This window comes from Acaromyces ingoldii, assembly GCF_003144295.1.
Source record: "Acaromyces ingoldii strain MCA 4198 unplaced genomic scaffold FA10scaffold_3, whole genome shotgun sequence".
Lineage (NCBI taxonomy): Eukaryota > Fungi > Basidiomycota > Exobasidiomycetes > Exobasidiales > Cryptobasidiaceae > Acaromyces > Acaromyces ingoldii.
The window spans coordinates 2,275,347-2,295,195 of NW_020290249.1; the positions used below are offsets into that span (position 1 = coordinate 2,275,347).

Consider the following 19,849-nt stretch of genomic DNA (forward strand, 5'->3'; position numbering starts at 1 on the left):
TCGTCATTTCGGCTGGCCGACGTGTCTGTCATGACAGATAGGTTCGGTCACATTTTGCCTTCACGTGCAGCACACACTGCGGAACCACAGGCTCGACACAAGAAGGTCTAGCAAGGGCTGCAGCAGCTGGGTTCTCCTCACACGCCATTTCAAGTTAACGACCCCCCCTCAACCTCACCTCACCGACAATGAGCAAGGTTCCCGCTGTTCTCAACGCCACGGACGAGGACATCTCGCTCCTCCTGGCTGCCAACACGCACATTGGCACCAAGAACTGCGAGAAGGCCATGGAGCCTTACGTCTTCAAGAGGCGCCCTGATGGAATCCACCTGATCAACATCGGCAAGACCTGGGAGAAGATTGTCTTTGCCGCCCGTATCCTCGCCGCCATCGAGAACCCGGCCGACATCTGTGTCATCTCGGGCAGGCCCTACGGCCACCGTGCCGTGCTCAAGTACGCCGCCAACGCCGGTGCTACTGCCATTGCCGGCCGCTTCACCCCCGGTTCGTTCACCAACTACATCACGCGCTCGTTCAAGGAGCCCCGTGTCATTGTCGTCACGGACCCCAGGGTGGACCACCAGGCCATCCGTGAGGCTTCGTACGTCAACATCCCCGTCATTGCCTTCTGCGACACCGACGCTCCCCTCAAGCACGTCGACGTCGCCATCCCGGGCAACAACAAGAGCAAGCACTCGATCGGCCTCCTCTGGTGGCTCCTCTGCCGTGAGGTCCTCCGTATCCGCGGCTCGGTCCCCCGCACCTCGGACGGCTGGGGCATCATGGTCGACATGTTCTTCTACCGCGACCCCGAAGAGGTCGAGCGCGAGCAGGCCGAGGCTCTGGCTGCCAAGCAGACTGCCGCCGCCGGCATCGCTGGTCAGGAGGGCGGCGCCGAGGTCGGCGCCCAGGACAACCTCGACTTTGCCGTCGAGGGCACCGCTGCCGCCGGTGGTCTCAACCCCGCTCTGGCTGCCAACATCCCCACGGGCGAGAACGTCGACTGGGCCAACCAGGGCCAGAGCGTCCAGGACTGGGCTGCCGACTCGGGCCCATCCTGGGAGGCTGGTGCCACTGCCGAGGGCGTCACTGGCGCCGCTCAGCAGCCCAGCAGCACCTGGGACTAAACCGCTCGCCCCGCGGAGAGAAAACGAGGGGGAAGGGGGGAAATCCAACATCTTGTCAATGCGTCGTCTGGCCTCTATCATTCGGCTCTTTCGAGAGAATGTTCCGACCCGTGGAACATGTGCTAGAGTCCCATATCCGAGAGCTTGTCATTCATAAAAAACAAACCACCACCTTTTCCCAAAACTGCCACATCCTCTGTACTATGTGTCCCAAGTCAATGTCAACGACGTTGCATCTTCAATTTATTAGTAAGAAAGCACCCGACTATACTTCATAACGGCAGCAGGGGATCACAGAAAGAAGCAGTAGCAGTGGTAAGTGATGGTAGCAGTGGTATACGGTCAGCAAGCAACCACAAGCACGTAAACGATAAAGGTAGCAACAAGAAAAGCTCGGTCCGTCTCTACTCGTCATCGCCGACCTGAGGCACCTTTGACTTTCTCCGGACCTTTTCCCAGATCGACCGCCGCTTGACCTTTCCCTTTTGGCGGGCGTTGTCGAGCCGCTGGCGAGCTTCGAGCTTGGACGCGTCGCGGTCCTCGGGGATGTCGACAATGTCCTGGCTCGACTCGGTGTCTGCCTGGGCCTTTGCCTTGGCGCGCTCGTCTGCGCCGACGAGCGTCGGCTCGGCCGACGACTGGTTGACCGACGTGGACGCCTTGGAAGCCTGGAAGTCGGATGAAGACTTGGCCGTCGTCGTCGACACCGCCGCCAGAGACGTGGGCTCCACCGTGGCTGCCTTGTCGTTCTGCGCGAGCGCAATCGACGTCGAGGTGCCCGTCACGGGGTTCGTCGTTCCAAAGGTACCGTAATCGGTCTGCTTTGTGCCCTCTTGCGCCTTGCCCTTGAGGTCCGAGGAGGCCTGCGTCGCATCGTTGATTATGTTCTGGGCTGCCGACGTCGAGGCGCCGCTCTTGCTGGTTTGGCGAACGTCCGTGACGAGGTTGGCATCGTTGATCTCGTATGCGCCATCGACGGTGGGCTGGTCCTGCGAGGGGGCATCGACAACGGAGCCACTCGACGAGGCGCCGCTCACGTTCCCATTGCGATCGGCACCGACGACCAGAACGAACAGGACCCATTCGAGCAGGCTCAGCACCACCTGTCCGCCAACGAGGCCCGAAATGGTCAGGCCAGTGCCAATGAAGGCGACATGGGCCGGACGAGCCTGGAAGAGGAGGTTGAGAACAAACGTGTTGGCGGCAAAAGAGAAGAAGCAGACGCCCGCGACGCTGAGCGGCCCCGACTGCGTCTGGCTCCGAATGGCTCCTCCTCCGCCGCCGCTGCTGCTGCTGGGCTCTGTCTGACCATTGGTGGTGGCGCTAGTGGAGGGCGCGTGGTTCCTGCGCTGCGACTTTGACACGCCGAAGCCAACGATGAAGAGCGTCAAACAGCGTGCCACGCAGACGAGGTAGACGAACAGGAGCAGCCGATGGGCGCTGGGCCTCGAGGCAGACGTCGAGAGGGGGCCCGCCTTGACCTTTTGGTGGAGCGACTTGAAGAGGCTGCTGTCAGACGGATGCGGCTTGTGCACCACAGGAATAGGATCGAGCTGCAGAGAGAGCACCGTCGTGCTGATGAGGTCAATCGCAGCGACGACGTGGATCACGGCCGAAGGTAACACCATGGTGAAGCGAGTGAGCGGGAGCGCAGTGGCTTGGTATGTGGAAGAAGGAGTAGGAAACCGATAAGCTCGTTTGCCCTATTCCCCCTCCTCTGGTTTCGCCCTTTGGTCCGTCCGAACTCAGAAAAAAAGAAAAAAAGGATTGGCGCGTAAAAAAATAGGGCGCATCCCTGAAATCGCGTCTGCCCAATCGCCATCGGACTTAGCGAGCTTCGTCACGGTGAGCCTCGCTCTTTGGCCTTCTCCTCGCAATAGCATATGAATTGCTATCTTTCTTTCTCCAATTCTTCTCCGAGCTCATGAAAGTGAGATTGCTCGCAGTTGCAAGAGAATCAGTGGAGAAGACTGTGTGACGTATCATAGGTATCTACTTCTTGAAATGGCGGCTAATGTGACGACTTCGAAGAAAACTTGCGGATGATTGGTTACCCAAGGCAGCTTCCCTTGTTGATGGCACCGAGGGTCGGCCAGCATGAACTCGATGCTCTAGACATGAGCTGTGCAGACGCAGTGGAGCTCATTGTCGGCAATCGCTTGTGGACATGTTCTGGAAGTCGATTTTTTCAAGCAAACAGACTATGAAAAGCATCGTCCAACAGCAACTTCATCCGAGTTCAGACTCTGCGGCAGGGCCTTCCGCTTCCCTCCTTGTTGTCTTCTTGACGACCCAAGAAGTAGCACGGCCCCATGGAACGGCCAATGGACCTCTATCGACGCTATTTTCGATTTTGGTGAACATGTCGTCTCCACTTTGCAACTGACATCCAGAAGGCTTCAATAATCATAGGCCACTGTGCAGAGTGCTATTGAGCCTATAAGAGCTTGGTTGCGTAGAGCTGGGGAGATGCAGCTGAGAAGGGTTGTTTAAGCTCTGCCTCTGGGCGGACAATCGCTTTAGGTAAGAAGTGTTTATTTGCCATGGGAGCAGATGCCGGCCTAATATTCCAACTTGTCTCATCTCTGGGACGCCGAGTCTGCTATAGGAGACTGAGTTTCCAACGTCACTGCCTGCGTCAAGTCTTCTCGGCGTAACCCCCTGGTCGAGAGCCTAGTCGCGATTGCAGGAAGCGCTGTAAGGGTTGCTCTTTCCTTCGTAGATGGAGTAGGAGACCGTATGCAATTGTATTTAGCGTGTGGAAGTGTGTATGACATGAGGCGAGGGCCGTGGATGGAGTGAGATGAAAGGTAAAAGTACATGGGTAGGTGCATGGCAGCGTAGGGACGAATGGAAAAGAGGACAAGGCTACCACTCCAGCTCGGAGCCGAGCTTGGAAAAGACGTAGTCACGACCGTCGATGGAGGCGACACCGTCCTTGAGTACGCATTTCCACTTGTTGCGCACCCGCTGCACCTTGTCGTACAGGCACAGGATCATGTCTCCGTCTCCGTCCAGCGCGCCATCAAAGTCTTCGTCGTCAGAGTCATCAAGGTCGCTTCCAATCTCATCATCATCGGCTGGACGCTTGCGCTTGCCTCCCTCCCCTTCTGCGCCATCTGCGCCATCTCCGTTGGATGTGCCCTTGTCTCTGGACTTGCCATTGCCGCTGCTGCCCTCTCCAGCAGTACCGTCCTTGACGCTCGTCGAGCCATTGGTGCGTGCCACCTTGTTGGACGACGAAGACGAAGCCTGCTGCGATGACTGCGACTGGTGCAGCCCATCGTCATCTTCCTGCTTGACCTTTGGGGTATCCGACTGCTGCTGCTGCTGCTCCCTTTGGCGTCTCGGTGCAGCGGGTCCAGCGCCATCAAAGTCCGCAACGCCAGTCGCCACGATCTTTGCCTCCCAGCTCTTCACCGTGACTTTCTATTTAGCGATGCGATGCGAAAACTATACAGAGAATTGCAATGCTCACCCTCTGAAGCTCCTCGAGAACCTCACGCTCGATGCCCATGTCCTCAAAGTCTTGCCGGACATTGGCAATGACATCGTCGATGACGAGTCGGTACGTCGAGGACTGTGAAAGGGGGCAATAGGGAGTGGAGGGTGAGAGGGGGCGCTCTGAATGGAGCTTAGTGACATGAATCCTCACCACTGCGCGGTTGCTCATCTTTGCCGCCTGCCAAGAATGCCGCTTCCGAACACAGGGAGATGATTAAAAAACGGTCAAAGTCCTTCTACACGAACAGGACCTTGCTCCAGCCGCTGCAGGTTGTCTGAAACTAGAAAGACCGGGACGCGCTGTTCAGATGGACTATATTGCAGGAGACCTACTCGTCTCGTCTCGTGTCTTCCTCGGGAAAGTCTTGCTGTGTGATACACACAGCGACGACGACGACGACGACGAGGAGAGCGGAGAGGGATAGCCGGTGGCGTTCAGAAGAGCAAGAAGTGGTGGTCCGATGCTGAGCCCCGCGGTATTTATACGCGCTGGCGATCGACCCGAGCATGCCGCTTATGTCAGCCGTTCACGTGTGCACAAGGCACTCGCATTGGTTCTCTCTTCTCACCCCACCTGGCGGTAGCCTACCTGTTCGCGAGCCTTCTCGACTAGGATAGCTGTGAGACAGCCATGGCGAGCCTTATGCGACTCGGCCGTGGCACGCCTAGAGGCCTTGCAAGCCGCCTTAGGGTGCCATACTCAACCGAAGCGGGGCCTTCTTCGAGCCCACCCGACCCGCCTCGGCCACGCCGGCGGCGGCGGTCATCGCTCACGCCCGAAGAAGAGGCGTCCCTCTACCGCCAGGGCGGGCCCACCGACCTCGTTGGCCCGCCTGATCCCATCTCCAACATCCGCCCTGTGCTGTATGCCCGCCTCGTCGCACGCTCCTCCCGGCCTGGCGGTCCCCCGGCTTCCAACGCGAACGCGAGCAACCCCCACCCCTACTCGACGTCCGAGTTCGACAGCCCCTCTGTCGGAAAGGGCATCTGGGGTCGATGGGCACAGCAGGTGGGCGAGCGGCTGCAGGAGGCGGAGCTACAGCTGCGACTCGCCAGGATGAGCGGCGATGGGCTCACGCAGCGCTTCTGGCGCGACAATAACCTGCGCTTCGGAAAGGACCTCGATGAGGCGAGGACGAGGGGCGGCGAGGGCGCCAGGGCATTGCCAGTGCCGACATCAAGCACAGGGGAAGAGCAGGCGCTCGAGCTAGCAGACGCAAAGAAGAAGGGGCTCGAATCCGTCGACTCCAGCTTCTACGCTCAATGGCTCGACGCCAACGGGCCGCGACATCGCGCATACAACGTCCTCGTCTGGAAGCAGGCCGCTTTGGAGGTCAAGCTCGGAGCAAGAGTCGCATGGCTCCAATTCCTGCTCCGCATCGTTGGTCGTTAGAATCATTGCACATTCTCATGTACTAGTAGCAAAGAATCAAGAATGTCGACATACAGGAGAACGGTGATCGTTATGTGAAAAAAGAGAAGCACGGTGACACGGGAAAACAGAACAAAAAGTACAGATAAAGGGAATTAAACATCGACACTGAGAAGGACAAGGCCGGCGGTGATGTGTTTGGGCGCATTGACATCCTCTTGCTCGTCGTCGCCGTTAGCTTCCAGATCTTCATCGCCCTCCTTGCCAACGCCAACAACCGAGGCGCCTACATAGCAGAGACCATGGACAATTGCGCGGAAGCGCTCCTCGTCAAATGCCTGGCAGATGGCCATGCGATCAAGAACAAAGACCACATTGTCGACTCGAAGCTTTTCCGTGGCGTGGTCCAGCACATCGAGGATGGAGGTGCGCAGGTCAGAGGGAAGCAGAGTCGAGGGCAGCATGGTGAGCAGCGTGCGACGGTGATGGCTGGCCGCAGCTTTTGACGACCTAGAGAGCTTGCCTGATCGAGGAGCCTTGACCGTCGGCTTCCTTGTGTTGATCAGAACAGCGCCGCTCCAGCCGGGGCAGACGAGATCCATTCCTGCGTCCTCGACAGCATAGTCTCCGTCGTTGATACGGGGGAGAATCGCCTGGGCAAACCCGCGCGCCGTGACACCAGGCTGGTGGATGAGAATCGAGGCAGGCGACATCGTCGACGGCGTGGCGTCAGGGGTAGGAAGGCTGACGGCCTTTAGCTCAGAGTGCCGGCTCGTCGCGATTCTTTCCACGGCAGACCGCAAGTGTCCATAGCTGGAGAGACTGCCGACCTGGTCGTCTGTCTCGGAGGCATGCTCGCTGTAATTTCCCACTTGCTCCTGGTACGAACCACCGTAGGAAGAAAGACTGCCCTCAAGGTTGAAGAATCCGGTTGAGGCGGGCGGCGTCGAAGGAGGAGAAGGAGGTATAAGGTCTGGATCAGTCGCTCCGCGGGCGGTAAAGGTGGCGAGAGACCGCGAGCGGTCCTGACTGATGGGCATAGCGGCAGCGACGGGATTCGACGAGGGTGAAGAGGATATGGTGTTGTCTGTGCTGTTGGTATTGGCGGTGGTGGTGGTGTTGATTCGCAACTCGTTCAGACAAAGCGACGTGTCCCCTCTCACAGGATCACATCGACCGGAACCAGCGCCGGCCGCTGCTCCCCTGGTAGGGGAGTGCGGAACGGCGCCAGCATGCTCCGGCATTTCTCCACGAGTCACGTCAAAACCACCACTTGACCACGGCCTGAGGCGTAGTGGACTGGTGCTGCGAGGGCTGGTGGCGAGGAACCATCTGACCCTTTGACAGCGGCTGCTTTTGCGTCATCTGCAGAGTGCGCATGTTGGCGGGTTCCCCATCCAGGCCGACGGTTGCGCGGGCGTCGGCGGGGGACAGACTGTCAAGCCGTCATAATGTTAGCAAAGAGTCTACGAGCATGGCTTTTGAACCCTCGGCTCACCTGGAATTCGAATTTGTGTTGGTGCTTGGATTCGAGTTGAAGAACATCATGGCTATGTCTTTTGAGGGGAGCGTCGACGGGTAGAAGAGAGGCTTTGCTTGTGCTGACTAGGCTATGAGATGAGCGAAGTTGGTAGATTAGGCTCAGAGAGGGCCTGGCCAGCCGGCGATGGCGTTATATTTTTCTTTCTCGAATCACCCACACGTGGAAAAATAAAAGGGAGGCCGCGGGCCGAGCACCTCAGCAACAACTTCAACTCAGAAAGACTCAAGAGGGGCCCAGCAGCATCATCAGACATGGAGTGTTCTTGGTTGAGCTTGGTAGCCATAGGAATTGCTGGGAGCTATTTTGAACAGGACTGTGGTTGTGTAGTAGTGTGTGATCGGAAAAAGCATACAAAGAAGGTGTAGACGAGCCCGCCCCAGATCCCCAGTCCCTGTACAAAAAAAGGAAGGGGGAGCGTCGTCTTCTTCCAAAAGAGTCGTCGAGAGAGAGGAGATCCTTTTTAAGCATCCTTCTTGGCAACGGTACCACGGATAAGACCAGTGCGACGAGCGGCAATGAGACCGGCCTTCTGACCAGCCGACGAGTCGCGCGGGACAGTCGAGGCGTGACCAATGTGCTGGTGATTACCACCACCGTGAGGGTGGTCAACGGGGTTCATGGCAACACCACGAGTCTTGGGCCAGCTGTTCCTCTTGACCTTGAACTTGTGGTGGGCACGACCAGCCTTGAGCAACGGCTTGTCGATACGACCGCCACCAGCGACGATGCCGACGCTGGCTCGCGACGCAGAGGGAACCGTCTTCTTGGCGCCCGAGGGCAGGCGAATACGGGTGTTCTTGCCGTCGTTGTCGTGTCCAATGATGGTGGCGTAGTTGCCCGAAGTGCGGGCGAGCGTGCCACGGTCACCGCTCTTGTCCTCGACGTTGCAGACAATCGTACCCTCGGGCAACGAGCTGAGAGGGAGGACGTTGCCAACGTTGACGGCAGCGCGCTTTCCACAGTAGACGAACTGGCCAGTCGAGAGGCCCTCGGTGGCAATGAACGTCTCGACGCGCTGCTTGAAGCGGTATGGGTCGCGGAAGGCAACACGAGCCAGGGGAGCACCACTGCGAATCACAACTGGTCAGTCCTCTGATTCTACTCATTGTCCCAGCTGCATCTTTTTCCCGTCCTTTTCGATCCCAGCTGCCACTGCCACGTCCTGCCTCTAACCCGCTCCTTTATCTCCCTCACAGACGCTCCCATTCCTGGCCTCGCCAAAGCATCCATCGTGCCAACACTCACCGACCAGCGTCGTGGATGATCTCCTGGACGAGACCCCGGATGTACCCGTTCCTCTCGGCGTAGTCGAGCGTGCGGAGCTTGGCGGGCGCCTTGTTGTGCTTGGTATGCGCAACGAAGATGCCGCCGTGCTTCCTCTGAGAACGAATGACCCTACCCATTGTTGTGTAGTTGAAGAGACCGTCGAACGAAGGGTTGGAGAGAGGAGGCGGCTCGCCCTTCCTAGGCAACGGTGTACGGCTTCTGGCGAAAATCGACGAGTGCCGCAGCGACACGTGGGTCAAGGCGCGAATACAAAATTAGTTTAGCTTTTTGTAGTGTAGTGTCAAATTTATCTCGAGCGACGAGACTGATCTCCACTCTCGAGTCGGAGAAAGTTGACTTCCTCACCCTCGACGAGACTGACAAGATGATGAGCAAATGGTGAGTTGGCAGAGGTCTTGGTCCCGGAGAACGAGGCGCTCCGGCCCTCGCTCTCGATATGATGATTACCCATCACAATACAAAGTTCAAGCTCAACAGTCGGAACTCCCAACATGGCCGACCAACATTCTGCAATCCTGATCTTCTGCTCGTCTTCCCGTCCTTACTTTGGAGAGCAGCAAGCTGACAATGCAAATCACAGAAAATACTTCTTTTCCAGGCACACTTCGGCATTTATTACAACATGGGGGTAGTACAAGATGGCCGAGGATATAAGAGATTAACAGAGGAGAGCAGGGAAGCAGAGGAGCCCTAGGAAGGTTGCTGCCACTGGCCGTTGTTAAATGGGCTTTGTCGCTGTTGCTGTTGCTGTTGTTGTTGCTGCTGCTGCTGCTGGATCATGCCCATCAACTGCTGAGGGGTGAATTGCTGCTGCTGCTGCTGTTGAGGTGTCTGCTGGAATTGCTGCATGAGCTGGTGCTGCAGGTGCGGGGGTACGCCCTGGAACTGTGGACCACCGGGAGCAAAGGACATCATTGGGTTGGTGCCAGGCGCACCCGATGACATAGGCATCGCCATCGATGGGTCAACGCTTGGTGGCCCCAGCGCGGGCGACTGGGTTCCCATTCGGCTGAAGGCTTGCTGGCTGCTCGGCGTGCCCGGCGCAGCCATGGGGCTCATGTGCCTGCCCTGCGACGGCGGCCCACCGTTGATCATGCCTGCTCCTCCCATAGACAGCCGCCCAGGGCTGCCGACGCTGCTGCCAGGCCCACCGCCACCACCTCCGCCCGATGGCGACTGGCCCGCCGCCGAGCTGGGTCGTCTTTGATGCCCGCCTTGTGCCGCGGCAAGCTGCTGCTGGCGCTGGCGCTGCACCGCCATCGTCTGCGCATTGGTCATCTGCTGCAGCTGCGCCTGGAGCGGCAGCTGACGGAAGTTGGGCACGTTGGCCTCCATGTACTGGACAAAGACCTGATTCTGGCCCCTGTAGTGCATCTGGAGCGCATTGAGGTTCATGACGGCATTCTGGCCAAATGCCTGAATGAGCGCCTGGGCCTGCTGGGGCGTGGGGCTCGACGTGGCTAGGTTGCCAAAGTTGACGCTGGCCGGCGACGGTTGCGGAGGCGTCGACTGTGGCTGCATCGACGGTGTATTTGGCTGCTGCTGGAGCGGCGGCTGTTGAGTGAACGACGGCTGCTGCTGTTGCTGTTGCTGCTGCTGGGGGTAAATCTGTTGGTGAAACTGAGACTGCTGCTGGAACGGCAATTGAGCTTGCATCTGGGCCGGCTGCTGTTGCTGCTGCTGCTGCTGCTGTTGCTGAGGAATCGGAGCTTGTTGTCCTTGCAGCGGCTGCGTCTGCGACTGCGTCTGCGTCTGCTGCGGAGTCTGGAGAGACTGCAGCGGCGTAGGCAACTGCATATTTTCCGACGAGGTCCGGGTGGCGAGCTTGGCGGCCATGCCTGCTGGGCGATTCGCGCCGTCAATCGAAGACAGTCGCCTTCGCCCATGGTCTTCGTTTGGCTCGCTCGTCTCCTCCCTCGCCCGCTTCTTGCCCTCGACCACTGCACCATTGCTGCGGCCCTCGTCGTCGGTGAAGAGAATGGCGAGGTGCTTGTAGAGGGCAGGCAGCATCGACTCGTTCCTCAGCGGCGTCTCGGGAAACGGCAACTTGTGCGGGCTCGGCGGCGGTGGCAGCTGTTGCACAGTCACATCGTCGGGCTTGGTCGACCGATCGGCGATGCCGGCCAGGAAGCTGAGGTTGCTCTGCAGCCGAAAGGCGGCGTCGCGGTACATGGGATCTTCGATCAGATTCTTGCCCTGCAGCTCGACGCAGAATCTGCATGGCAGCCAGGCGAGTCAGCCACTTTCCTACTACTTGTCATGAGCGCATCTTGAGCTCTGTGTTGTTGGCTTACCTGATCAGCTCTTTGTTGATCTTGAGGACCAATGCGATTCGCTTCAGCGCCAGCTCCTCCTCCTTTGTCTTTGCCTTTTCCTCTGGCCTTTCCTCGGCTTTACTGCCCTCTTTCTGCCCTGCGCTCTCCGCCTCGTCCTTGCCCTCCTTCCCTTCGCTGCTCTCTTCCTTCTTAATGCTCTCGTCGTCCTTCTTCTTCTGTCCCTCCTTCTTGCTCTCCTCGTCACCCTTCTTCATCTCCTCCTCCTCGACCTTCTCCTCCTCCTCCTCGTTGCTCTTGCCCTCTGCAGTCTGCTCGAGGCCCTCGGCTCGCTTTTCGCCATCTCCGTCTATCACTTCAGCTGGTCTGTTGTCCGCTTGCTCTGCCTCGCCCTTTTCTTGCCCTTCATCACCACCATTCGCGACTGCAAGCGTCGTACCCTTTCCATCGCCGTCTTCCCCTTCCTTTTCCCCTGCTTTCTCCACCTCTTCTAGCCCTGACCTTGCCTCTGAATTGCCCTTTCCAGCATCTAACGCCCCTTCTGCCTTTTCTGCCGTCTCGCCCAAAGGCTCGGCCAGCACAGCCTCGCCCGCGTCTGCGCTTTTAATTTCGCTTTCGCTTTCGCCGAGGTCGCCGCTGCCCTTGCTTGGCGCTTCGGCTGCGTTTTCCACCTTTGCTCGCGATGCAGCGTCTGCCAGGTCATCGGTCGCTTCGGTCGTGTCGGCCGCCACCGCCGCCGCAGTAGGAGGAGATGCTTGGATCGCCGCTTCTGTCTCGGTCAGACTCGCCAGAGGATCGGCAGAAGCTTGCGGGGCTGTGTCGAGAAGCGCAGGGGTGGATGTACCGGACGTCGTGGCGGCCAGGGGTGTCGCGACGGCAGGCGAAAGGGGCGCGGCGGTGACAGACAAGCTGGGAATGAGCGAGGGCGGCGCAACCCCGGGGGGAAGCTGAGAGTCGTCCGTCGCATTTGTGACGTCAGACGAAGAAGCAACCTTTTCGTCTTCCTTCTTTGGCTGCACTTCCTCGCTCTCGCCCTCCTTGTCCGTAGAGGCGGGCGGCTTATCCACCACGCTTGGCCCCGTTGCCGATGGTGCTGCAGCTGCAGCTGCAGCTGCCTCTTCTTCGCCACCTGCAGCAGCTTCTGGAACCGCCTCGACCTCTGCAGCGGCCGGTGGCTCTGCTTGTCCCATCTCCTCGTCTTCTGTAGCTATTGCTATTGTCGGTGCCTCTGCTGCTGCTGCCTCTGCTCCTGACACGTCGACCACAGCTACAGCTGGTGCTGCATCTTCCTTGACATCCTCGGCGCCTGTATCCAGTTCCATGTCTGCCGACGTTGCGATCGGGGGAGCTTTCTCATTCGCAGTGTTTTGGACATCGCCAGCAGTCCCAGCATCGGAGTCCGAGGCCTCCGGCTCCTTGCTTTGTTCCACGGCTGCCTCGGTGATGGGCGGCTCGAGCTCGTCGGATGCATCCCCAGCTGCTCGCTCGTTTGCAGAAGGAGAAGGGGAAGAAGCATCATCAGCAGCAGCGACGGAGGTCGCAGTGTCGTCCTTGGGCGCACTCTCCACTGCTACCATTTCGATATCTTCCCTGAGTGCCCCACCGTCTTCGTTGTCGACCTCGCCATGAACGTCCTCCTTTGCCTCGTCCATACTTGCTTGCTCTTTCTCCGCGCTCAGACCTACACCATCCTGCTCCTCCCGTGTGTGTCCAGTCGCCGTCGAAGTCGGGTTGACTGCTGAAGCGGCTTCATTTTCGTCGATCGGCCCAGGAGCAGGGGCCGCTGCTGGCGCAGGGGCGAGCTCTGGTACGTCCAAGGCCGGAGCAGCGATGGACGCTGCGGCGTCGGCCTCTACCACCGGCGCCTGAGCTGCCGGGCCGACGGTGCTGCTCTCTTCTTCTGCATGGGAGGAAGACATCGAGTCGCTCCCTCTCGCGCGCGCCTTTCCTGCGGGGCGTCTAGGGCTGCCTCCGACGCGACGAAGCCTCCGCCGTCGTCGTCGTCGCCGCCGCCGCCGTTGTCGCTCAGAGCACTACGCTGCGCGACGACCCTCGCGAAGGACGGCGAGTCCGAGACGGAACGCCGACAAGGGAAAGAGGGTGTGTAGGGGAGGGGGAGCTCAAGGAGAAAAGGGCTACTTCTCCACGAAATGGCTGCGCCCGAATCTGGGGGTGGATGCGCCAAAAAATAAGAAAAAAAAGAAGCCGATGTGAGCCAGGAAGCTACCGCCGTACGTCGTCGTGGTGCGCGCGCGCGGACGGCCGACAGCTTCTCATTCGACTTCTTTCCTTTTGCAATTATTCCCTATTTCTTCTTTTTCTGTATTTTTCTTTTTCCTTTTCTTTTTTTTTGGACGGATGGATTGAGACGCGGACGAGAGAGACTCGCACACGCTCGCTCCATTTCAGATCTCTTGCTTTCGTCGCACGCATCCAAGAGCCTTTCTCCCTTTTCTCCCTTCTCTCCTGTACAATACCCGACCAGGCTCCTTTCTCATCACCTTCTCTTCCGGCGTACCACGAACAGACGGAAAGAGGACATAACAAAGGGCATGCAAGATGAGATCCAAGAGCGACGCGAGGCAAGTGCCCCGCGAGACACAGCAGAGACTGCAACGCCGCCGATGAAAGAGCAGGAGCGGCCACCTCTGCCAGCAGCAATCACGGCAAAGGCGGCAGAAGATGCGCGTGACGGACAGTCTGCTCTAGAGGAAGGGGGAGAGAGGGGTGCAGAGGGAAGCGAAGAGGTCCCGGCAGAGTCACGTAGCATGGACGGCATCGCTGCGCAGACGAGGCCGCGGAGCCTGTCACGGTCGAGCGCAACGAGCGAGGAGGAGGGACAATTGGTCGAAGATGATGAGGGCGAGACGGCGCGTGGGAGTGCATCCAACTCTCAAGCGACGCCCACGGCTGCACGATCGCCCCAGAACGGCGGCGGCGGCAGTAGCAGCAGCATTGCAGCCGGCGAGCGATCGGCTGAGCGCTCGCCAGTGTCGGCCTGGCGCCATGGGCCTGCTTCCTCTTCGTCGTCCCAGCTGGCTGCTGATTCGTCCCACCCCTCAAATTACCCTCCGAGATGGGGCGCGTCGGAGCACCGGGCCTCTGACTCGGGCCTGTATCGACCGGGGACAGACTTCAGGTCATCCTCGGCGAGCCGGTCTCGCACCTCCTCCTCGTGGTGGGATGACCGAAGAGCACAGGACGTGCATCGGCACCGGGAGAGGGACAGAGACAACAGAGAGAGAGAACGCGAGAGGGAAGCGTCGTACGCAGCGGCGCGTGGTGGTGGCTACATGGGCCGGTCAATGAGCATCCCCAACGTCGATGACCGCATGGCGAGGGACGATCGGGAGCTGCACTCACCTGCCTCGGCCACATACGACGATCGCGACCGCGACAGCGGCAGAGCGGCTCAGGCTCAGGGCTGGGTCAGGAGAGGCACTGGCGCCCTCCGGGATCGCGATGCACTCCGGTCGTGGAGTGGATCGCAGGCTCCTCCGGCAGGCACAAAGTCTGGCCCAACCTCCCCTGTAACGGGATGGAGAGATCGGTACTGGGCCGATCGAGGCGGTGAACGCAGCAGCGAGACTTCGTACTTTCCGAGACCGCACGAACCCGCGGATGACTCTCCAAGGAGAAGGCGGATCGACTCGTGAGTACATGCACTCTTTTGGCCTGTTCTTCCTCGCTCACGTAGTTGTTGTCTTCCTTAGTGGGCTTGCTCGAAATGCAGACGATCGATCTGCGCCTTCGAGACGCGAGCGAGAACGGACGGCGAGTGCGGCCACAAGCGAAGAACGAGCGAGGCTATCACCCGGCGCTCCATCGTCGAGAGACCAAAGCCCTTTGTCGTCTTTCAGGGCCCGCGCCATTCGTCGGCGCTCCAACTCAGTCTCTCAAGAGAGCAGCTCCTTGGCAGGCGAGAAAGATCCCAGCATCAACCGACGCAGCTTCTCGAGAGCATCGTCGCCTGCCGAGAAACCTACGCTGGGAGGCAGCAAGGCACGTGCGTTCAAAGAGGAGCTTCTTGCGCCAAGGACACACTTGCTTCCCGGCAACGATACACAGCACACGGAAAGAGGTGTGGATCCTCCATCGAGCACGTCTGACAGCGTCGCCGCCCTGGAAAGTCAGGAAGTGGAGAATCGACCAATGAAACCAGAGCCAGAGCTCGAAGAGGCGTCGGACCTTATCGCTGCAGGACAAAGGGTAGAACCCCCGAGACAACTGGACGAGCCGATGGCACCCATCGCAGAGGAATCGCAGGCAGAGCTGGCGCAGGCTGGCGTAGCCCTTCCGTCGTCGACAATGCCCGTCGAAGCGGAAGATGGACGAGAAATGATCAAACAGGCAAAGGAGGAGGCGGTGGCGGCCGACGAAGAGGCTGCGAGACACGAAGCGGAGCTGGCTCGGGAGACTGTTGTCCCCCAAGTGGCGCTTGTCGAACGAGACCAGCCTCCGACGGCCACCGACGATCAGAGGAATGCTGCTCTGGGTGCCTTGGGGGTTCAAGCACCCGCACCAGTGGTCGAAGCCGAGCTCAGTGTCGAGTCCAGCTTCCCAAAGATCGGAGGCCCTGGGGTTACGTCGTCGAGCGAAGACCACATCGCTGCAGAGTGGAGCCAGCCTCCCGCTGTATCGTTGCCCGTCCATCTATCTGCGACGCAGGAAGAAGCTCTGCCCACCAGGGCACCCGACGACGTCAAGATGTCGTCAAGCCCCACCGAGCCAATGCTGGAGCCGATACAGGAAGAGAAGGTGGACGAAGAAGCGAAAGTGGCAGTCGAAGAAATGCAGGTCGACGACATGGGTCAGCCGGACAGCAATGAGATGCAAGTCGACCGAGCACCTTTTCTGCACATTGATGCAAGCCGGGGCTTGAATGATGAGGCACCGTTGATGACTCCGCGGACCCAAGAAGAGCGGGACAAGGCCATGCGCGCCACCGCTCGCCAGATGCTGGAAGAGCAGAAGCGAGACGAAGGCCGAATCGTCGACGAGATCCTCCGCGAGAACAAAAAAGTCGCAAGCCAGATGACGTACAAATTTCTCGAGTCTGCCATCCATGGCCAGCCTCCGAAGCCCCTCGACGAAGGAATCTGGCTCGACGACGATGATGAGAAGGTCAAGGTGGTGCAGCGCCGTCTTCTGCAGGAGGAAAAGGAGCGACAGAAGCGGCTCACGGAAAAGGTGGAGAAACTGCGGAGCCAATATAAAAGTCTCGACGAGGAGTGGAAGGTGCATCGTGCTCGACTAGATCGGATGAGTGAAATTCGAGAACAGCAGCAGCAACAGCAGCAACAGCAGTCGCAGGGCCAATACCAGCAGCAACAGCAACAACAGAGCTTGTTCAAGCGTCCCTCGATGCACCACCAGTCGATCAGCGCGCCTGGCCTAAGTGGAGGAAGCGGGGGTCTCAGCACTCTGTCAACCGCAGGGGACGATCATGGCCTGCTCGCGTCAATGAGCGGGTCCATGTCCAGGAGCAATCGTCGCAATGCCCAAGCCGGCTTCGCAGGATTCGGCGATGCCGTCCGTTCCGAGGCCGAGTTCCTCGAGATTTTAGCGTCTCTCGAAAGCGCAGACATGCAGGACCCCAGCGTTCGAGCAGCGAGGACCACGGCCACGGAGCCGGACATGAAAGTCAACCCAGACTCGGATGAACCGCTCAAGTCTACTTTTGACGACGACAATGGCTTCGTGGCTGACCACGTAGCCTTCTATCTGGACGACTTTGATCCCGATTACTGGTCCGCCGAGGAAAAAGCAACGTTCGAGCGCAGGTATGCACTCTTTCCTAAGCAGTTTGGCAAGATTGCCCAGTCGCTGCCGGACAAGACGGCTTCGCAGTGTGTGCTGTATTACTACCTGACAAAGAAGCGGGAAGGACACGACTACAAGGGCATGATGGCTGGCCGAAACAAGGATCGAAAGCGCAAGGCCAGAGCAAAGCCCAAGAAAGGTAGAGGAAGTGCCCTCATGGCCGACCTCAAGGCCACAGACGAGGTCGAAGAGGAAGAAGTCGCCAGTCCACTCGAGGAGGGTCAGCCACAGGGCCAGCAGCCAACCAACAAGAGGCGGGCGAGGCTGATGACGTCGGAAGTTGCGCCCTCCGCCGACGAGGAGGTCACCACACCCACGTCGGCAACGCGCAAGCGTCGTGCCGAGGATGGCGCCGAGGCTGAAGAGAAGAAGGGCAGCGCATCGGCATCGCGGTCCAAGGGCAAGCGGGCCAGATCGGAGAAGAAGGCAAAGACGAGTGCAAGTGCGACACCATCGACGGAGAACAATGTCGTCCCTGGCGGCGAATCGGGCTACTCGTCGACCGTTGGCACACCGGGCGAGGGAGACTTGGCGGCCGCTGAAGCATTGGGAGCTCTGGCAGGCTACGGCGAGCAGCCACCGATGGTGATCGGTAACGAGGACAGTAAAGGAGGCAAGCGCAAAGCACCCAAGCCTGCGAGGCCCCCACCAACATCCATGAGTATACCTACGACGCCTACCGAGGGGTACCCCGGAGCTGGAGCTGGAGCTGGAGCTGGAGCTGGAGCTGGACCAGGACTAATGGGAGTGGAAGGTGTGGCAGCCGAAGAGTCTACGAAGAGGCCGAGACAGTCGACCTCGTCGTACTGGTCGGTGGCAGAGAGAAACGAGTTTCTGCGCACGCTGGCCGTGGTGGGCAAGCAGTGGGACTCGATCGCTTCCAATCTCAAGACAAAGTCGGCTGCCCAAGCGCGCAACTTCTTCTCCCGCAATGCGGTCGATGGTGATTTCGCGGAAGCCGCTGCGATGAGCGAGCAGAATGCTTCTCTGTCCTTAGAGCAAAGACAGGAAGCGGCCAACTCCTTTGTCAAGAAGCGCATGCAGCAGCCTGTGCCTTCTCCAGCCCAACAGCTCCCAATGCCGCTGCCGCTGCCGTCGCAACAACAGCCTCGATCTGGTTATTTTCCTGCTTCGCCCGGCTTGCAACGTGGGCCCAGTCCTCCGCCACCGTCTTCGACGGCTCGGAGCGGCCTCAATATCAACAGCTTGCTCAACGAAGAGGCGCCCGGTGAGGATCTGCGCCGGCGCAGCTCCCTCAACGAGTGGTTTGGCACAGACCATCGTCGCGAGTACCAACAACACGAAGATCGGCGCGGCCAAGACGATGGAAACGACGACACGGACGAAGAGGAGGGGCCCTCGTCGCCCCACATGGACGAGAAGCCCATTCAGAGGGACTACTTCCAACCGCCTCGAATTTCGCTTGATCCGTACTACCACCAGGGCGAAGCACCTGCCTCGGCCTACCACCGACCGTCCTACCTCTCGCGGAACGACGACTATGGTCTGGGCAGAAGGTCGCCTGGAAGTGGCCCAACGATCATGACTTCGATGCCGCCCCCTTCCGCTTTTGTTTCAACGGGTGCTCGATACCCAGTGCGGTCTCCTGGCCAGGGTCCAATGGAGCTTCCCCTTCGGTCCTCGTTGCCACCGCCGCCGACTCACGCACCTCCTCCCCCTCTGCGGTCTCCCACGTACCGTGACGATGCACTCCCGCCCATCCACCGTCCTCAACCGTCGTCGATGGAGTTCGCGAGCGGCCATAGTCCGCATCATCAGCAGCAAGCGCAGCACCACCAGCACCAAGTGGCAAGCTTTGAGAGAGGAAGCTATCCTTCCGAGAGGCCCTCCTCGTCGCCATCGTCGTGGAGTCAGTCATCTACCACGCAGCATCGTCATTCCTCTTGGCCAACACCGTCCCACCTGATGCCCCCGGCACCTTCTCCGACCCGCTATTCGCCACAGCACGATGGTGGAGGCCCAAGCCCCTTTCGATATCTCTCCCCCTCGCACCAGAGCCCTCCGGCCTCGGAGTCCTATCACCGCAGCTCCTCGGTTGGCCACCAGCCTCAGCCCCCACCGCCTCGGCTGCCGAGCCCCAGCGGCACGAGACCCTTCAGCCCATTTGCCAGGGATCACCAGCAGCAGCAGCAGCAGCAACAACAAGAGAGGGAGAGGGAGTGGCATCGGCAGCAACAGCAGCAGCAGCAGCAGCAGCAACAGCAACATTTCCAAAGACCTGGTTCTCGTTAAGATATCCCGCTGTTTTTCAGTGATGCATGTACTTTTACAAGAGGTCAAAGCCTCTTCTTGTCGACTATGGGTGGAAAGTATATGTTACAATTGCCAGAGCGTGGTCATCAGGGTGTGGTATCACCATCATGAGAGAAGCCTCTCGAAGTCCTTGAGTGCTGCATCGACGGATGCTGGCGCCTGCCGAGATTAGAGATGTCAGCATCACCAGTGCATCCCTCTGCAAGCTCAAACTCACTGTCCGTTTCGGCTGAGCGATGCTCGCCGCGCGCTGCTGTGGTTGTGCCACCGACGAAGCAGCCCACTTCTGGTCCAAGGCCAGCCTCCGCTCCTCGTCCCTTCCCCCTTGGCCCTTTGTCCTCTTCCCTGGCGGTGTTTGTCTCTTGTTCTTCTTGTGATCTGCGATAGCAGACTTCTGAACTGCCTTCTTTGCCGAAGCCGCACTGCCCTTGGCGGATGACTTGGGCCCGCCGCTGCTGGCGCCGCTCGGCTTGGCCACCCTCTTGAGCCCCGTTCGTGACATGGTTATACCGGTAGCTTGACCTCTTAAAAAACCAAAAAAAGAGGACGAAATTTAAGCATGTGTTGGTCACGTGTTTTTGTTAGTCTCAAGCCTTCCACTTCTTCCATCCTCGAGCGCCTCTCCGACCGTGTTCCTCTTAATTCC

At 59.3% G+C, this 19,849-nt stretch overlaps 9 protein-coding genes across 9 annotated transcripts; 3 read left to right on the plus strand and 6 right to left on the minus strand.

The window, feature by feature from the left end:
- Nucleotides 1–153: 153 nt before the first annotated feature.
- Nucleotides 154–1,396, plus strand: FA10DRAFT_267163 (ribosomal protein S2). The gene has a single exon (XM_025521800.1). It carries the CDS (start codon nt 189–191, stop codon nt 1,125–1,127), a length of 939 nt encoding a protein of 312 aa, XP_025377918.1. The 5' UTR covers nt 154–188; the 3' UTR covers nt 1,128–1,396.
- On the minus strand, nt 1,301–2,864 carry FA10DRAFT_122159 (hypothetical protein). The gene is made up of 2 exons (XM_025517926.1): nt 1,596–2,864; nt 1,301–1,549 (listed from the first exon to the last, which is right to left on the minus strand). The coding sequence occupies exons 1-2, from the start codon at nt 2,753–2,755 to the stop codon at nt 1,393–1,395; spliced, it is 1,317 nt and encodes a 438-aa protein (XP_025377919.1). The 5' UTR covers nt 2,756–2,864; the 3' UTR covers nt 1,301–1,392.
- A 986-nt stretch (nt 2,865–3,850) lies between these two features.
- FA10DRAFT_267164 (TFIIA-domain-containing protein) lies at nt 3,851–5,100 on the minus strand. Its single transcript, XM_025521801.1, has 3 exons — nt 4,783–5,100; nt 4,606–4,707; nt 3,851–4,541 (listed from the first exon to the last, which is right to left on the minus strand). Exons 1-3 carry the CDS (start codon nt 4,798–4,800, stop codon nt 3,996–3,998), a joined length of 666 nt encoding a protein of 221 aa, XP_025377920.1. The 5' UTR covers nt 4,801–5,100; the 3' UTR covers nt 3,851–3,995.
- Nucleotides 5,101–5,165: 65 nt separating this feature from the next.
- Nucleotides 5,166–6,091, plus strand: FA10DRAFT_122167 (hypothetical protein). Its single transcript, XM_025517927.1, has one exon. The coding sequence runs from the start codon at nt 5,263–5,265 to the stop codon at nt 6,022–6,024; it is 762 nt and encodes a 253-aa protein (XP_025377921.1). The 5' UTR covers nt 5,166–5,262; the 3' UTR covers nt 6,025–6,091.
- Nucleotides 6,092–6,158: 67 nt separating this feature from the next.
- Nucleotides 6,159–7,592, minus strand: FA10DRAFT_301932 (hypothetical protein; the record flags this gene model as incomplete). The annotated part of the gene is made up of 3 exons (XM_025525045.1): nt 7,502–7,592; nt 7,277–7,438; nt 6,159–7,206 (listed from the first exon to the last, which is right to left on the minus strand). Exons 1-3 carry the CDS (start codon nt 7,549–7,551, stop codon nt 6,159–6,161), a joined length of 1,260 nt encoding a protein of 419 aa, XP_025377922.1. The 5' UTR covers nt 7,552–7,592.
- Nucleotides 7,593–7,837: 245 nt separating this feature from the next.
- FA10DRAFT_267167 (putative RPL2A-ribosomal protein L8.e) lies at nt 7,838–8,973 on the minus strand. Its single transcript, XM_025521802.1, has 2 exons — nt 8,792–8,973; nt 7,838–8,613 (listed from the first exon to the last, which is right to left on the minus strand). The coding sequence occupies exons 1-2, from the start codon at nt 8,947–8,949 to the stop codon at nt 8,007–8,009; spliced, it is 765 nt and encodes a 254-aa protein (XP_025377923.1). The 5' UTR covers nt 8,950–8,973; the 3' UTR covers nt 7,838–8,006.
- A 1,392-nt stretch (nt 8,974–10,365) lies between these two features.
- FA10DRAFT_122223 (hypothetical protein) lies at nt 10,366–13,350 on the minus strand. Its single transcript, XM_025517928.1, has 3 exons — nt 11,300–13,350; nt 11,128–11,207; nt 10,366–11,048 (listed from the first exon to the last, which is right to left on the minus strand). The coding sequence occupies exons 1-3, from the start codon at nt 13,023–13,025 to the stop codon at nt 10,692–10,694; spliced, it is 2,163 nt and encodes a 720-aa protein (XP_025377924.1). The 5' UTR covers nt 13,026–13,350; the 3' UTR covers nt 10,366–10,691.
- Nucleotides 13,351–13,475: 125 nt separating this feature from the next.
- On the plus strand, nt 13,476–19,259 carry FA10DRAFT_267170 (hypothetical protein). Its single transcript, XM_025521803.1, has 2 exons — nt 13,476–14,758; nt 14,820–19,259. Exons 1-2 carry the CDS (start codon nt 13,659–13,661, stop codon nt 19,180–19,182), a joined length of 5,463 nt encoding a protein of 1,820 aa, XP_025377925.1. The 5' UTR covers nt 13,476–13,658; the 3' UTR covers nt 19,183–19,259.
- FA10DRAFT_301936 (hypothetical protein) lies at nt 19,190–19,717 on the minus strand. The gene is made up of 2 exons (XM_025525046.1): nt 19,421–19,717; nt 19,190–19,362 (listed from the first exon to the last, which is right to left on the minus strand). Exons 1-2 carry the CDS (start codon nt 19,703–19,705, stop codon nt 19,309–19,311), a joined length of 339 nt encoding a protein of 112 aa, XP_025377926.1. The 5' UTR covers nt 19,706–19,717; the 3' UTR covers nt 19,190–19,308.
- Between the last annotated feature and the right edge of the window lie 132 nt (nt 19,718–19,849).

Bases quoted from the DNA above. Each gene is read 5' to 3' on its own strand.
- FA10DRAFT_122167 (XM_025517927.1), top strand. From the start codon at position 5,263: ATGGCGAGCCTTATGCGACTCGGCCGTGGCACGCCTAGAGGCCTTGCA.
- FA10DRAFT_267164 (XM_025521801.1), bottom strand. The intron at 4,542-4,605 runs GTGAGCATTGCA...GTCACGGTGAAG, and splicing joins TTCTCGAGGAGCTTCAGAGG to AGCTGGGAGGCAAAGATCGT.
- FA10DRAFT_267170 (XM_025521803.1), top strand. From the start codon at position 13,659: ATGCAAGATGAGATCCAAGAGCGACGCGAGGCAAGTGCCCCGCGAGAC. The intron at 14,759-14,819 runs GTGAGTACATGC...TGTCTTCCTTAG, and splicing joins AGGAGAAGGCGGATCGACTC to TGGGCTTGCTCGAAATGCAG.
- FA10DRAFT_267167 (XM_025521802.1), bottom strand. From the start codon at position 8,949: ATGGGTAGGGTCATTCGTTCTCAGAGGAAGCACGGCGGCATCTTCGTT. The intron at 8,614-8,791 runs GTGAGTGTTGGC...TGTGATTCGCAG, and splicing joins ATCATCCACGACGCTGGTCG to TGGTGCTCCCCTGGCTCGTG.
- FA10DRAFT_122159 (XM_025517926.1), bottom strand. From the start codon at position 2,755: ATGGTGTTACCTTCGGCCGTGATCCACGTCGTCGCTGCGATTGACCTC. The intron at 1,550-1,595 runs GCGGTCGATCTG...AAGGTGCCTCAG, and splicing joins CAAAAGGGAAAGGTCAAGCG to GTCGGCGATGACGAGTAGAG.
- FA10DRAFT_301936 (XM_025525046.1), bottom strand. From the start codon at position 19,705: ATGTCACGAACGGGGCTCAAGAGGGTGGCCAAGCCGAGCGGCGCCAGC. The intron at 19,363-19,420 runs GTGAGTTTGAGC...TAATCTCGGCAG, and splicing joins TCGCTCAGCCGAAACGGACA to GCGCCAGCATCCGTCGATGC.
- FA10DRAFT_267163 (XM_025521800.1), top strand. From the start codon at position 189: ATGAGCAAGGTTCCCGCTGTTCTCAACGCCACGGACGAGGACATCTCG.
- FA10DRAFT_122223 (XM_025517928.1), bottom strand. From the start codon at position 13,025: ATGTCTTCCTCCCATGCAGAAGAAGAGAGCAGCACCGTCGGCCCGGCA. The intron at 11,208-11,299 runs AGAAGGAAGAGA...GAAAGGCCAGAG, and splicing joins GAAGGACGACGAGAGCATTA to GAAAAGGCAAAGACAAAGGA. The intron at 11,049-11,127 runs GTAAGCCAACAA...GCTGCCATGCAG, and splicing joins ATCAACAAAGAGCTGATCAG to ATTCTGCGTCGAGCTGCAGG.